This window comes from Polypterus senegalus, chromosome 6, assembly GCF_016835505.1.
Source record: "Polypterus senegalus isolate Bchr_013 chromosome 6, ASM1683550v1, whole genome shotgun sequence".
NCBI lineage: Eukaryota > Metazoa > Chordata > Cladistia > Polypteriformes > Polypteridae > Polypterus > Polypterus senegalus.
In genome coordinates, this window is record NC_053159.1 from 125,314,659 (window position 1) to 125,331,062 (window position 16,404).

General features: G+C 37.8%; 2 protein-coding genes across 11 annotated transcripts in view; one reads left to right on the forward strand and one right to left on the reverse strand.

The window, feature by feature from the left end:
- The window catches only part of ncor1 (nuclear receptor corepressor 1), a 201,191-nt gene extending 194,799 nt beyond the window's left edge, over window positions 1–6,392 (reverse strand). For 7 of the 8 annotated variants that reach the window (XM_039757058.1, XM_039757064.1, XM_039757062.1 and 4 more), the window contains exon 1: window positions 6,271–6,391. The gene's annotated coding sequence lies outside the window, so the exon portion shown is untranslated. Of the gene's footprint in view, window positions 1–6,270 lie in introns of all 8 variants that reach the window. The other variant, XM_039757063.1, reaches the window with a different exon arrangement.
- An 805-nt stretch (window positions 6,393–7,197) lies between these two features.
- The window catches only part of pigl (phosphatidylinositol glycan anchor biosynthesis, class L), a 73,729-nt gene continuing 64,522 nt past the window's right edge, over window positions 7,198–16,404 (forward strand). For 2 of the 3 annotated variants that reach the window (XM_039757065.1, XM_039757066.1), the window contains exon 1: window positions 7,198–7,499. In XM_039757065.1, the coding sequence (XP_039612999.1) occupies window positions 7,205–7,499 (295 nt within the window). In that variant the 5' untranslated portion in view covers window positions 7,198–7,204. The remainder of the gene's footprint in view (window positions 7,500–16,404) is intronic. The other variant, XM_039757067.1, reaches the window with a different exon arrangement.

Genomic DNA, 16,404 nt, shown 5'->3' on the forward strand with positions numbered 1-16,404 from the left:
ATATTGAGCCAAAGTATATTTTGTGAAATTCATTTTTAATTAATAATACCACTTAAGTGTCCTCAAACATCTGGCTTATTTATTGCAAAAATAAAAATCAACTATGTAATGATCAATCTTGCATCAACTTGAATTTTTTAGTTATACTGGGAGTGTGTGGTCAAATATGCAATTGGCTTTCCTATCATAGCAAAATTTACTCCTTCCCTCTCTAGCTTATAGATTAGTGTTGTGCAGTATACCAGTAAGAAAAATACCAAAGTAGCAAATTTTTAAAATGGTGCTATACCAGTATTATGCAAAATTTGGTACTACATAAATATGTTACTGAAATATGATGGAATAACACAGAAGAACAAATCACCCCTAGCTGAGTCTTGGTACATGGCATTAATTTACACTGATGTAGTGAGAAGTCAAGCAAAATGACACTTTTTAGCGAACTAAAATGATTTCAATATGCAAGCTTTTGAGGCAATTTAGGCCCCTTCTTCAGCCAAGATGATGCCCGAGTTACCTCAAAAGATTGCATATTGAAATCTTTCTAGGTAGTCAATAAAAGGTGTCATTTTGCTTGACTTTTCACTACGTTCATTACATTCATAATGGCTAACACGGTACAACACCTTAGTGTTACATTGATGTAAATGGTTGATAATGCTAGTCGTCCACCAACTTGTTGATAAGCATAGCAGTTAAAGTGAGATATAGCAGTACTTTAAGAAATTAAAGAAAACAAAAAAGTTGAACCTGAAGATATTACAGTACCTGTCTAACAGTATTGCAAGGGTCATCTTGCTAAAGGAGATAACACATGGAATCATTCCAAGCATTAGATCGCTTGAAAATTCCAATGTTTTCATGGGGCTGAGAACTTGACATGTGTAAAATGTAATTAGTAGTAAAAATAAAAATAAATAAAAAGTATTTTATTGTGTTAACAAGTGCATCATTTTTAAACACTGCAGATTGTATGATGCTTGTTTGGGTTCACCGACAAAAGCACGATAGACATATGCGCCCCGACAAAACCGCGACCGACAAATGAGCGACGACAAAGCTGCTAACTAGTTTACGACAAATGCGATTTTGTCGTGGCGATTTTGTCGGCGCGCTAGAGAGTGGGACGCCCTTGCTTGAAATCCTTCCTACATATGCAGGGCAAGATCTTAAGGACTATCTGCGTGCCGTGCTGATGGCATGCCGCGTCTCATAATATTGACGTCTAAAATAAACATTATTATATATGCTTTAAAATTAGTAATTCATATTTAGTGAAACTTTCGCGATTTTGTTGGGCCGATTTTGACAGCATGCATATGTCTATCGCGCAAATGATGGGTCACAGCTTGTTTGAACAGGTACAATCATAAATTAGTCTTAGTATCAGTATGGTGTAGGCATTACACGCAGAAACTTTGAGCACTGACAAGATGCTACAAGTGGAAAATTCCACTCCTGACCTCATTTGCCCTGGTGGGTCCCTGACCAATGTTTCCTCTAATTTATTTTTTTTTTTAACTGATGAGCAGATGTGAATAACACATTAGCTGGTACTTACCCTTTACAACCAATTTCTTCAATCACAATTTGAATTTAGACTGGCCCAAAGCACCATTACTCGAGCATCTGTCCCCCATTGAAGTACCAACACACAAACAACAAGCACGTCACCCAATGGAGTTTCAGGAGCCACGAGTGCAATAACAAAGCATAACATGTGCGATAACAGCTGCCAGACCACCTCCCAATCTACATGCATTACTTAAGAGTTTTTTTTTGTTTTTTTAAACTACTTCTCTGTGTACAGTAATCTTTTAATTAAAACACAACATTGGACGTGGAGACTAAAAGCTTAATTTTGCTTATTATGTAACACGTGATACATATATTCTACTAATGCTACTGTGCACAAACTTTGTTTCATGCATAAAATTATTAAAACTGTTGTATTAAAATTAACTTTATGCTACGTATTTAAGGTGTATACATATGTAAGTTAAGCATTTCGACTTGGTTCCCATCCCCCAAGATATCTCATTGTGTCTATGCATGTAGTCCAAAATCCCAAAATATCTGAAATAATTCTGATGCCAGGATGCTCAACTTGTAATATTTAGTACAATTTATTTTTGTATAGCCCAGAAAAAAAAAAAAAAACCCACACAAGTAGTGCCGCAATTGGCTTCAACAGGCCCTGCCTTTTGACAACCCCCCAGCCTCGACTCTCTAAGAAGACAAGGAAAAACTCCCCCAAAAAAATAAATAAATAAACAGTACCAGCATTTTGTAAATTTCAGTACTGGAAGTAAATGATAACTTTGAAGCACCTCACACTCAGTCGTTTACTAGCATGATGACAACTCTAGAATCTCCATAAATAAAGTACTCTGCGATATAATATATGTATTACTTCGGGCTCAATTCAACACACGGGCCATCAATCTATCCATAAATATATTTTTGTAGTATTTCTTTTGTTGCCTCCATAAAACAGGATAGAAAGTCAATCTGTTATATATAGAGAGAGAGAGAGATAAATACATCTATCTATCTATCTATCTATATCTATATCTATATTCTAGATCTATCTATATATCATGCAAACCTGTATTAATACTTGTGTAAACATTAAAATGTTATTTTGTACAATTCTCATGACAGTGGAATAGGTTATTCTTAGCCAGTCTACTGCAGTAATCAAACACCGTAATAATCATAGGAATTAATTTTTTGCTCATGGACATAGCATTACATTCCAAGCTTGAGAAATGCAACAAACCCCTCACAAGTTTGTGTAAAAACAGAAAGTGGAAGCAACATGATCCAAGCATTGGCCTTAAAAAAATTGCTGTGCTCTGAATACAGATTTCATTTTAACAATGGATTTACATTTGCAACAAATATCTTGGTTTACAAAGCTTTAAAAACACACACAATCTATTTTTGTGTTATTAAAGTAATTATTCAATATGCATATTGTGTGTTATTTGAAATATCCCCATTTGACGTGTACTACAGCATGCAGTGAAAGATCCTCATATGATCATGTTTACTGTTAAAACATGTTCCCTCATAGAAATGTATTTCTGTTTGCCATTATGTGACGAAGGTTAAGGAGTTTAGATGATCTATCAAGGAAAAATGCAAACGTGTCCTACCTCATACTTGTTTTTTTTTTAAAAACTGTGAACAACATTTTACAACCAGGGCAGAGGAGGCCTGTCAAAATGACCACGATGAAGTTTCTCAATGAAAAAAATATGACAACTCTACACTAAACAAACTACTAGCCATTATATTATAGGATGTAAGGCTTGGATACAGTACTTTACAAACAGTAAAAATTTTATAGCCAAAGAATAAACATTTCAAACACTCTGTTTATTTGTATGTTTTACGCAAACTTTTGAAATGTAATTTTCTGGTTATAAAATTTTCTTACTGTATACTTTAAGCATTTTACTGCATACATTTTCACCGACAACAAAAAGAGATAATGGGATAGATCATATTACCCATTATGTCTGAAAACACTAAGCAAACTAACTAAAAGATATCTATAAAAAGTGAACTTGTTGCATGACCAGTGTGGTTATGTCACATTGAGGACACATGTTGGGGAAAAGCAAGCTGGAAATACCAAATCATGGGTTCAACACTTAGATGGAGTAATATGCAGCTGGTGAGAGAGAAAAAAAAAAAATTCACTACTATTGGAAGAATAAAACAGCGTCCCACAAAATACTGTAGCAAAATTGTTACATTTTTCCAACACTGCATTAATAAATGCATGAATGTTTTTCATCATTTACAAAGTAATGTAAAAGATACAAATGCAAAACTATCCACCAATTTTTCTAACCTTAATTATTTCTTAAGCTGTATAACAAAATCAGTTTAAGTATGTATACGCTTTTTCCTGCATATTTTAAACATGATCACATTAAATTTTTTCTGTCCCCCCTGGCCATTGAACCTTACTCTTATTTGATGTTAATTAATGTTGATTTATTTTGTTTTATAATTGTGTCTTTCATTTTTCTATTCTTTAATATGTAAAGCACTTTGAGCTACTGTTTGTATGAAAATGTGCTATATAAATAAATGTTGTTGTTGTAAATGCATTTCTATTACAGAGAAACTTAATATCCATACTTTCAGCACATCCTACATAGACGAATTTAACTCCCTACTGGCAAGTGCTGCTTCTACTCTTCTATAACCGTTCCAGTTGATTCAAACTCTGCAGCAAGTGTCCTTACATGGATCAACAACAGCTAGCACATAACACCCATCCTGCTTCACCGGCTCCCTGAGTTTTATTGGATTGAATGCAAAAATTCTACTAATTACCTACAAAGCTTTAAATGGCCTTGCACCGGACTACATCAGTGACCTTCTCCATCACTATGCTCCTGTTCGCCCACTATGGTCCACCGATTCTGTAAATCTTGTTGTGCCTCACACTAACCTGCACTCTATGGGTGACAGGGTCTTCACCTTGATGGTGCCACTATTTTGGAATGACCTCTCTGCATTAGATTAGCTGACTCAATTTGCTCTTTTAAAAAACAACTTAAAACTCACTTGTTTAAGAAGGCACTTAACTTATCCTAACATTCTTTCAGTCTACCTTTCTGTCCAGATGTTCAGGATAATTTGTGTGTTACAATATGTCACAAATTGTTATTTGTTTGGGATTCTCTTCTAGTATTTAATTTAGTATTTTATTCTGGTTTATTGTCTTTTATTCTGTTTAGTGCTTTGTATATTCAGTATTCATCTGTTTTTAGTGTTCAATGTGGATTTTGTCGATATCCAATGTCATCTATACCCTGCTGTTCTTTCTGAGACTCTGAAGTGCCTTGAGCATGGAAAAGGTGCTATATAAATAAAATGCATTATTATTATTACCAATCAAAAATAGATTAGGTCATAAATAACAAAGTTATTGCTTAAATTTTAGAGAAGAGAAATGGCAAAAACTACCAGCCCTACCTGTTCAGCCATTTTCCAAATATTATTTAATTACATATTTACAGAGTGCTTAGCCTGGAGGTACTACTGGGAGACACCAGTTGTGAATGAGATGCTAACCAATTGTACACCACACAGTCACATTTGTTTGTAAAGCAACATTCCCTATCGAAGTTCACAGGTAACATGAACAGAAACAGGCCTAGGGAAATCAAACAAGCCTGAAGGTATAGAAACCACTTAAATGCAACGATTGTTCTTTTGTCATTTGCAGGATAACGCAAGTAATTCTGAGTTATATCTCTTTGAATAGAGGACGCACTCTAATTCATAAAACTCGTTTTTCAATAATCAAATCAGTGAAGTGAAGCTCAGGGTCATTATGAAAAGGAGACCACCCCGACAGCATCAATCACAAGGTAGAAAACAACCCGGTTCTACGCACACATACTAATAAAATCTAAATCAATGTCCACACTAATTACAGGAATGTCATCCGAGATCCTGCATAACTCGATGACTGCAACGCAAATGACCTGATATACTTCTTGCCCTCAATTTGCGCATTAAACTGAACAGTGTATCAGACTCTCGTTGGCTCAAAATGTAATGTCTATGAGAACTTCCTGTTCCAATTCATGAAACCCAATAAAAAGACACAAGGTTTTGACGACAGGTATAAATAAATCCTACATGAACTTCACGCTGCAGAAGTATACAAAATGTACAAAAAACAGTTACAATGATGTAATGACACGAATTGTTTTTAGAAAACCTTTTTAACAAGTTCAGAAATAGCGCTATTTCCAATCAAGTTATGTACTGTAGGTATTCCCTAGCTAAATTCAAAACTAGCGATGACAACTTTATACAGGTGAACATACGAATTTTTTAAGGCAGAAAATTCACCTAAAACATTACATTCAGCATTACACTAAATATCTGAGTTATAAAAGACGTTAAATTACCAGTTCATTAAGCCTTCTGCAGTGGCCTGGTGTAAATTTTAGATAAAAACACCTTAATCTAACACGAATCAATAAACCAGTCAAAACACCCGTGTATTAAGCATTTATTCTTCAGGTAAATGGGTAGTCGTTCGTTCTTTACTTAATCCAAGTCGAGCAAATTACATTTCTAGCACAGACCAGTCCGGCCGCCATCTTGCACTCCACTGCTGCGAGCTTCAGCAGCATTTGCGCCGTTTCTGTATTAAAACACAATGCAGGCCAAGCCACAACTACCTGTATGCATCCTTTATTTAAAAAAAAGAAAGCCGCGTCTGCCTACCTCATCTTTGCCGGATCTAATCTCTCCGTTTGTGAAAAAACAATCCACAAAGGACATTCGTCGAAGGTACGATGTTTATTCCGGTACTGTGTCCAAAGATGTGATCGCCAGTTCGTTCGCACAAGCTGCGACACTCAAGAATGGGCGGAACTGAGGAAAGTCCTGACAGGAAAGTAAATATTTTGTGACGTTAATAAACACAACGCAACAATCGATTGTCTATAATTGAAATTAATATGATTAATTAAGTAATATTATTGTGTGTTTCATAACTCAGCGAAAACTGCACTTAGAAAGAAAAGCGTAAGTATTTATTTGGTATCTCTCCTATGACCTTGAAGGCGCCCCTCTAATGTCTTCCCTCCTCAAGCCTTCTTAACTGAAAACTCCTAGATTATCCTTGAAATAGTACCGTTATATATTAATCTGTTCAGGCTATTAACCATCCTTTTCTCATACGCTGTTAACTTTGTTTTAGCAGTGTCTAGCATTGACATGAAACTTTTTAAGAAAAAAATGCATGTCACATTTCCCTAATCGTGCTTTAGTCAGTTGCAAAATATTACATAGTTGTTTCGTTTTCTGTAATATTTTATATATCATATGTACAAAGAGTTTAGGAGTAAAAACAGTGATCAGTTGGAATTCTGTAAATTTAACAAAACCATTATTATAATGACGCTGAATTGGTGGGAATTTGTTACACTTTAGAGGTGTAAACCTCCTTTTAACATTTGTGGCCTCTATTAATTTAATTTAATTAGCAAAAAATGTAAAATTATTATTTAAAGTTTAGATAGCTAGTTAAAAATTATTTGAAAATGGTTACGTATGTTTACCACGTACTAAAATCTTTACATAGGATTTCAACGGAACTACTCTTTTCTAAGATAGTGGCTCGATCCGGTTTATTTACCCTGACGGACTTGAAGTGATGTATGCTTTACTTTCTGCCATCGTATTTTGTTTGGTGTATTATGGACTGATCCTATTGCTGTATTATCAGTATGAAAGCCATAAACAGAAGAGCCGTGTTTTTCCTTTCACTTCCAAGTTTGTGCAGCACGAATTTTTCAGAAAACTGTCGTGTTCGGAGAATTGTAATGATAGATCTCTCCGCGCACTGTTCGTTACAGCGCACCCGGACGACGAGTGCATGTTTTTCGCACCGGCTATAATTCAACTACGGAAGCTAGGCTTTAAAGTGTATTTGTTATGCTTGTCTACAGGTAGGTTTATATTTTCTATGTATCTGAATATATTTTTATGGGAACAGATGCCACAATTGATGTTTGGTGTGTTTTATACTTTTCAACACAGGATTTACAGACGCAAATGTCAGTACTGATACAAATGTACCAATTCATAATGCAATCTGTGCTAATAATGATTTCTTCATAGTCGCATAATGTCATTAAAGTATTTATAGTAAGATAACGTTTCTATTTTTAAGATGATTAGCTTCAAGATTTCCCATTGTATTGGGCAAATATGGTTTGTGTTTCACGTTTAGTTAGAAAATGTATGTTAGAAATTATAATGTAACACAATTCTTACACCAGCTTAATTCACTTCGGGTACCTGTAAAGCCGAGTTTGAAATGAGCTGTGAACGGAGTGTCGGCACAAAGCACGGCAGACTCTGTCGTAGTGATAACGAGAGTCGTCGGCGTGGGACAAATGAAACGAGGTACCCAGAGAAAATAGATAAAACATTGATGGGGAAAATGTGTGCGGACTACACAGCTAGCGACAATGCATGTATTCAGTCCAAGAACTAGTCAATTGCCTTTTTTGTCGCACCGTCCATTCACAGTATTGCAGCATACATTAGTAAGAGGTAATTTTCCTCCCAACACCTCATTGTAATATATACATGAACACAGGACAAGAGCGGTACATAACTATACTATAAATACTGTAGATGAATTCATGGCAAATTAATCGGTAGTAATGCATAATAAAACAACTAATATAAAAACCAGCAGTAGTTTAATACATACTGCGTATACATTTTTGGAAGCAGATATGTTAAAGGTAGGGTTTGTTAGGAGGCAGCACCGAGTTCAGACAGCCAAGGGTTAAAAGCTGTTGCCTGACTGGTTTGGATGCTACAGGACCTTCTGCGATGTGGAATTGGGAGAAGGAGACTGTGAGAGGTGGGACTGGTCCTCCGTGATGCTGTAGGGTTTGCGGATGCAACCCTTAATATAGATGTCTTTAATGGAGGTTCCAATGATCTTTTCTGCTGCGTTCGGTATCCGTTGTAGGACATTGTGGTTAGATTCACCACAGTTTCCATACCCGACAGTGACGCAGCTGGTTAGAACTCTCCATGGTACCCCTGTACTATGTAGTGAGAATGCGAAGAAGTAGACTTGCCTTCCTTAGCCGCTCAGGTGTAACATTTTTGACTTTTACTACTTCTGGCAGCCGTCTTGTGTTATTTGCTTGCACCGCAGCTCTTATTCCAGTTGCCAGGATAATCTTTCTTGTTATTTGGGGGTGTGACCTCCAGGTTTGACCCCCAATGGTAATTGCAGCATAGGGATTAATTAGGCATTCATTTGTTATAAATTTTGTAGCAGATAAAAAAAAAACAAAAAAACTTTGCTTTACCTCTTAACTTTCTGACTTCTGTTTCGTGCTTCCAACCTTGACTTTCAACTTGTTGTTTGGCTTAGTTGTTGTAGCACTTTTCAGTTTTCCAGTTTTTCTCCTCTCTCTTGGTTTTTCCTTTAAAAGTCTTGTTGACTTCGTGACGTTAAATGAAGGAGGTAGAGAAGCTGCTGCACCTTCATGGCCGTGGAGATCAGCTGCACACCAAGGAATTTGGTGCTCTTGACCAGTTCCACTCCTGAGTCCTTGATGTGCAGTAGGATGTGGACAGCATCGGCTTAGAACTGATTTCATAAATAGCTTTTTTCATAATTTGTTGTACACTCTAGTCTATGAAAAGCACAATACCAAATAAAGAAAGAATCACATTAACCAGCACATTTTGGTGGAGATTGTTGGTTTAATTATGCGGGCAAACTTTAATCATCTCACCACAATAATAAAAGTTTAATATGTCAGGTGGGTTGAGTAATTTAGATCAGAGTTATCTTTGAACAGCAGATTTTATTTGGATAATTTATTTTTAAACTGTAGGCCCATCCCAAATCATTTAAATACATAATTTGAAATGTGTGTTTGTCCCATTTAATCTTTTTTAGACTGTGGGGTTTGCAAAGTGGGATAAACAGTAACTGAGTGCTTCTAAACATTTCAATTTAATTTTTACTCATAGAAGTGGAAGAATATCCATTGTTCATTTTCTGAACTCACATACTCTCTTCAAAGGACCACCCCAGCCCTGGACATATGCTAGTTCATTTTAAGCTCCTTCTGTGCACACATTGACAATCATGCAGTGAACTAATTTAAAACTGACAGTTGGCCTAACTGAATATCTTCAGAATGAGAAACGTAACCAGGAAACAAATGCAGATGCTGAGGAAATATGCACACTTAACACAGTAGGCATCCCATGTGAGAATCAACCAGATTCCAAGTGATGTGAGGCAGTGATGCTGTCTGTGGCACGTCTGTGCTGTCTAGTGAATAAACCAAATTAACAGACAGACATGTTTAGAAAGCAAATGAAAAATTATATTTATCTTCCATCCATTCGTCTATTTTTAACCTCCTTCATTTGAGCAAGGGCGCTAGAATCTATCACAGTAAGCATTTGGCACAAGGTAGGAACCGTCCCTTGACACTACACCAGTTTTTGCAGACACACACACTTGCATAAACTACAAAGTCTTTCCTGACTATTAAAAGGATAAGTAGATTTTAAAACAGATGGATGAATGTCATGCAACATACTATTTAAAACTGAACTAAACCATAAGTTTGAATTTTAATTACACTCTTTGTTAATGTCATGAAGTTTGTCATGACACTCTCATGTTGGATCTTTAGTATTTTGCTGCTGTTTGAATCTAGAGGCAAACTGAAATGATTAAGCTCAAGTATATGGTTCATGGACTCCATGAAATTAATACTTATCTATTTATTTGACCTGAACATTCCCATTTTAAAATTATAAATTATATCATAAATTAGTAAGAGGACGCCAAGTATGACAACAGAAATCAGAACAGGGTTAGTTGTTAAATAAAGAGTTCCTAAGCCCAATCAGGTCAGGTCAGGTTGGGGAGCATGCACTGGTAGAGTGTGTTGCTGCACCCACTACACGAAGAAACACCTCGGGATCCTGGCTGGCAACCCCTAAGGCAAACAGACCAGTCCCATCCTCTGGATATGGCCATCTACCTGCCACAGCCAGTTGTTACGTGGGCATCCCCTTGGCCTGGTCCTGCAGCTCAGGTCCTCAACAATGAGGATCTTGTGAGCAGGATCACCCTAAGGGAATTGCACCACATGGCTGTAGTGCTGTAACTGATGGTCCCTCACAATGCAGGTAATCTGCCTCATTTGGGGCTCCATGAGCATCCGCTCATTCAACACAAAGTCAAACCAGCGGTACCCAAGGATTCTCCAAAGAGACACAGTATCAAAGAAGTCCAATCTTCATCTCAGTTTACAGGATAGCTTTACAGCTTACAGCTTTACAGCTTTAGCTAGATTTACAGAGCACCGTACAACCTTTTCCGGTGACCTCATGATCCCTGATTGCTCCTTGAGACATACATGTCACTGCTGAGGTAAGTAAACCTCTCAACAAGGTCGATACTCTGTCCGCAGACAGACACACTGTTGATGGCTGTGCCCAAGAGGTCATTAAAGGCCTGGATCTTGGTTTTTATCCAGGACAATTGCAAGCCCAGACACTCCTACTCCTCACTCAGTCCCTCAAGAGCCCTGATCAGAGCCACCATTGACTCCTAGAAAACCACAGCATCATCGGCAAAGTCAAGATCAGTAAATTTTTCTTCACCAACAGATGCCCCACAGCTGCTGGGCACCATGACCCTGCCCAACACCCAGTCCATGCAAGCATTGAACAGAGTAGGAGCAAAAACACACCCCTGATGAACCCCAGAATCAACTTGGAAAAACACAGAGGTCCTGCCTCCATTCTTTACAGCACTCACAGTACCAGTGTACAGACCAGCCATGATATCCAGCAGTTTTGAGGGGATGCCCCACAGGGCAGCTCAATCAACTGAGAAAGAACACTTTACGAAATTTGGCAAAGGCTGCAAGTAAATTCTGCCAATATTCACGTTTGTGCTCCAGGTTGTGCCAGGATACAGTCGATGGTAGACTTCTTAGGTGTAAAACTGGACTGTTTCAATCACTTTTAGGTGATCATGTTTTCACGGATCCTAATTAAGATGACCCTAGAGAGGACCTTACCCAGACCGAGAGCAGAGTTATCCCCCTGCAGTCGCCACTTTCCAGGCGATCACCCTAACCTTTCCAGATGAGGATGACATGCCTGTCTCCCAAATAGAAGCAGAGATTGCTTGCTATGCCAGGAGAGCAGCCTTGCCACCAGCCTGGAGATGTTCATATTGAATACCACAGAACCCTGAAGCCTTCCCTACCCTTAGCTAGATCACTATTTAGTGCAATCACAGAGTGATTAGGTAGTTCACCACTAATTGGAGGATCAGCCTCAAGAACCGTAGACCCAGAGATGTCTAATGTCGTAGCCGGAGTACCAGCTTAAAACATCTGGTCAAAGTAGCCAGCCCGGTGGGTCACAACTGCAGCAGCAGCAGTCTCCGCCCAGACTGAGACTATGAGGAACAGATTCGGATGTGCGTAATGCTTCGATTCCTGTATCAGCAGGATGTGTGTCACTTGCTAACAGATTTCTCAAACAAATGCCTCCTTATCACCCTGGATACCACAGACCCTGCAGTCTTCCCCACCCTGAGCTGGTTCACCACCTGTGCATTCTCGGTAAGACTTGGTGGTTCACAGCTAATTGGAGTATCAGCTTCAAGAACCCTGGACCCAGACATATCCAATGTCCTAGCCAGAGGATCAGGTTTAAACAGATGCTCAATAAGCACAATAGTCCACAAAAAATCAGAAATCCTCATTAGAGTGTGGAAAACTGTCAAAACCTGGCTAGTCATAACAAGAGCAAATGAAGAATCTTTAGGAATAAAAATATTTATTTTACAAAAATGCTTTGTAATCAAAACTCCAAAGAGCACAAAAGGGACAAAATATTTTAACGAAAAAGGCAATCCAACAGCAAAAATCGCACAATACACAATACAAGGAATACTCAAAAAACAGAGCAAAAAGGGGTTGAAAATCCAGAAATTCCCAAAAGTAAAATGATGATAAGAAATCCAACAAAACTCTGCAACACCAGCACATTCAGTGTGCAAGGTACATTGGGAAAACAGTCCCTTGTCATTGATGGGCAGGTGGCCCTTCCTCCTTGGGGATCACTCATAAAACACAACGTACATAGAAAAACTACTTTGACATAAACTAAATGAATAGTTATATTAGCATGAACATAAATATAGCAAAAATAAAAGGGACATTTGAACCTCAGCTATGAGGGAACCCTGGCTGAAACATAACTAAAGATATTTCACATCAAAGTATAGTGGTGGAATATGCTACCTTACACTTGAAGCTGTAAGACCTCAGGTAGAAGTTTGAAATTCTTAAACTTCTCTTGAAGGGGGAGCATACAAAAAATTAGAATGCGTAAAGGTGCTAACCATGACGACCATACAGTGTTCTTTGAGCGCAACTTGATCAATTAGCTCCTAATAATTGTCCAGAATACCATTGCTGTAATTCAGGCTCACTTTGCAATAACCACAACACATCATTCACCAGTAGGGTAAAGGGACACAATTGTGTTACTGCTCAGGTGAACAGCTCTGACTGTTAAAGACAGCCCATCATCATAACTAGTTTTTAATATATTAGCAACCTGTAACTGCCAATGAGAAAATAATTAATTCCTTCTATAATTTATTCTCATTCAATAGCAAACTGGGAATTTCAGCCTTTTAAATTTGAATGTATGATTTGTTGTATTTTAGTACCATCCATCCATCCATACATTTTCCAACCCACTGAATCCGAACACAGGGTCATGGGGGTCTGATGGAGCCAGTCCCAGCCAACACAGGGCGCAAGGAAGGAACCAATCCACCGCAGTATTCTAGTACCTGTAGAACAAAAACATTTTTTTTATGTTATATAAGATTTTTTAAAGGTTAAAGCAGCACAAGATGAAAATAGTCTTAACTGTTGATAGATTATTAGACTTAGGATAATATTTTTTAAAAAAGATAATTATAAGGTATAAATGTTTAATAAAAAACTGAAACAAAGTTTCATATGTCATTATTTTTGTTTATTAATTATAGCAGAAAGTTTTTACATTGTGGAGATAGGTTTAAAAAGTTTTATTTTGTTATCCACATAGAAGTATTTTTTTGAATATACCCATTCTAAGGCATCGTGTCCTAATACAAAACTTTGAAATACACTGTACATAATAAAACTTACAATTCACCTTCACCAATGTATGGGTCATTTCAACAAGGCATCCACTGTGTAAAGAAGCAGAGTCTTTATTATATATTCTAACATTGTCTTTGTGGAAAGCAAAATGTTTTCTTTCAGACAACAACATTTATTTATATAGCACATTTTCATACAAAAAAAATGTAGCTCAAAGTTCTTTACAAAATGAAGAATAGAAAAATAGAAGACACAATAAAAAATAAATATAAGTCAACATTAATTAACATAGAATAAGTAAGGTCAAATGGCCAGGGTGGACAGAAAGAACAAAAAAAAAACTCCAGAGGCTGGAGAAAAAAAATAACAGATCTACAGGGTGGGCCATTTATATGGATACACCTTAATAAAATGGGAATGGTTGGTGATATTAACTTCCTGTTTGTGGCACATTAGTATATGTGAGGGGGGAAACTTTTCAAGATGGGTGGTGACCATGGTGGCCATTTGGAAGTCGGGATTTTGGATCCAACTTTTGTTTTTTCAATAGGAAGAGGGTCATGTGACACATCAAACTTATTGGGAATTTCACAAGAAAAACAATGGTGTGCTTGGTTTTAACGTAACTTTATTCTTTCATGAGTTATTTACAAGTTTCTGACCACTTATAAAATGTGTTCAATGTGCTGCCCATTGTGTTGGATTGTCAATGCAACCCTCTTCTCCCACGCTTCACACACTGATAGCAACACCGCAGGAGAAATGCTAGCACAGGCTTCCAGTATCCGTAGTTTCAGGTGCTGCACATCTCGTATCTTCACAGCATAGACAATTGCCTTCAGATGACCCCAAAGATAAAAGTCTAAGGGGGTCAGATCGGGAGACCTTGGGGGCCATTCAACTGGCCCACGACCAATCCACTTTCCAGGAAACTGTTCATCTAGGAATGCTCGGACCTGACACCCATAATGTGGTGGTGCACCATCTTGCAGGAAAAACTCAGGGAACGTGCCAGCTTCAGTGCATAAAGAGGAAACACATCATCATGTAGCAATTTCGTATATCCAGTGGCCTTGAGGTTTCCATTGATGAAGAATGGCCCCACTATCTTTGTACCCCATATACCACACCATACCATCAATTTTTGTTCCAACAGTCTTGGAGGGATCTATCCAATGTGGGTTAGTGTCAGACCAATAGCGGTGGTTTTGTTTGTTAACTTCACCATTCACATAAAAGTTTGCCTCATCACTGAACAAAATCTTCTGCGTAAACTGAGGGTCCTGTTCCAATTTTTGTTTTGCCCATTCTGCAAATTCAGTGCGCCGATCTGGGTCATCCTCGTTGAGATGCTGCAGTAGCTGGAGTTTGTAAGGGTGCCATTTGTGAGTAGCTAATATCCGCCGAAGGGATGTTCGACTAATGCCACTCTCCAGTGACATGCGGCGAGTGCTACGCTGTGGGCTCTTGCTGAATGAAGCTAGGACAGCCACTGATGTTTCTTCATTAGTGACAGTTTTCATGCATCCACATTTTGGCAAATCCAACACTGAACCAGTTTCACGAAACTTAGCAAGCAGTTTGCTAACTGTAGCATGGGAGATGGGTGGTCTCGTAGGGTGTCTTGCATTGAAATCTGCTGCAATGACCCGGTTACTGCGTTCACCAGACATCAACACAATTTCTATCCGCTCCTCACGTGTTAACCTCTGCGACATGTCAATGGCTGTAAACAAAGAGAAACTTGTAAATAACTCATGAAAGAATAACTTTATGTTAAAACCAAGCACACCATTGTTTTTCTTGTGAAATTCCCAAGTTTGATGTGTCACATGACCCTCTTCCTATTGAAAAAAACAAAAGTTGGATCCAAAATGGCCGACTTCCAAATGGCCACTATGGTCACCACCCATCTTGAAAAGTTTCCCCCCTCGCATATACTAATGTGCCACAAACAGGAAGTTAATATCACCAACCATTCCATTTTATTAAGGTGTATCCATATAAATGGCCCACCCTGTATAACAGAAATAACGGACAGATCTCTCCTGCTACACTTGAAATTCCAGCTGATGTCATCAGATCATAGGTTCACTTTTCTAAGAGAAAAAAAAGCCTTTGGTATAAATGCTCCTTCGTCCTTGCTGTTTATCTTCTAAATAAGTTTTACTTTAATAAACATTCACAAGTTTGAATTGTGGTCTGGACAGTGATCATACTTGCAAGTCATTAGTTGAGTCCTGATGTTCGTTTAATATTTAATAGGCAAGATCTTCTGTAATACCATATATATTGTATTGACTACTGTATTTTGTTTATTTCTGCAAGATTTCTGTTTGATGGATGACTTCTGCTTTAGTTTGTTTTTAATGTGTTGTATTATTATCTTGGAAAAAAACTACTGACTGACCAAATTTTACAATTGACACAATAAATTAAATTTGAATCCATCTTTGCATATGTGTTTTGTTTGGCAGGGCTCTAGAGTGCGACCAATTTGGTTGCACGTGCAACCTAATTTCTCAATGGTGCGACTAAAAAAAATCAAAGGTTGCACCGGTGCGACCAGCCGTTCGAGGGGGAAAAAAAACGAAACTCCATGACTCTTAAAGTCTCCCTTTTGTTCAACAACAGACACACATTAGGCCCATATCGTGGTCTAAACCAATCA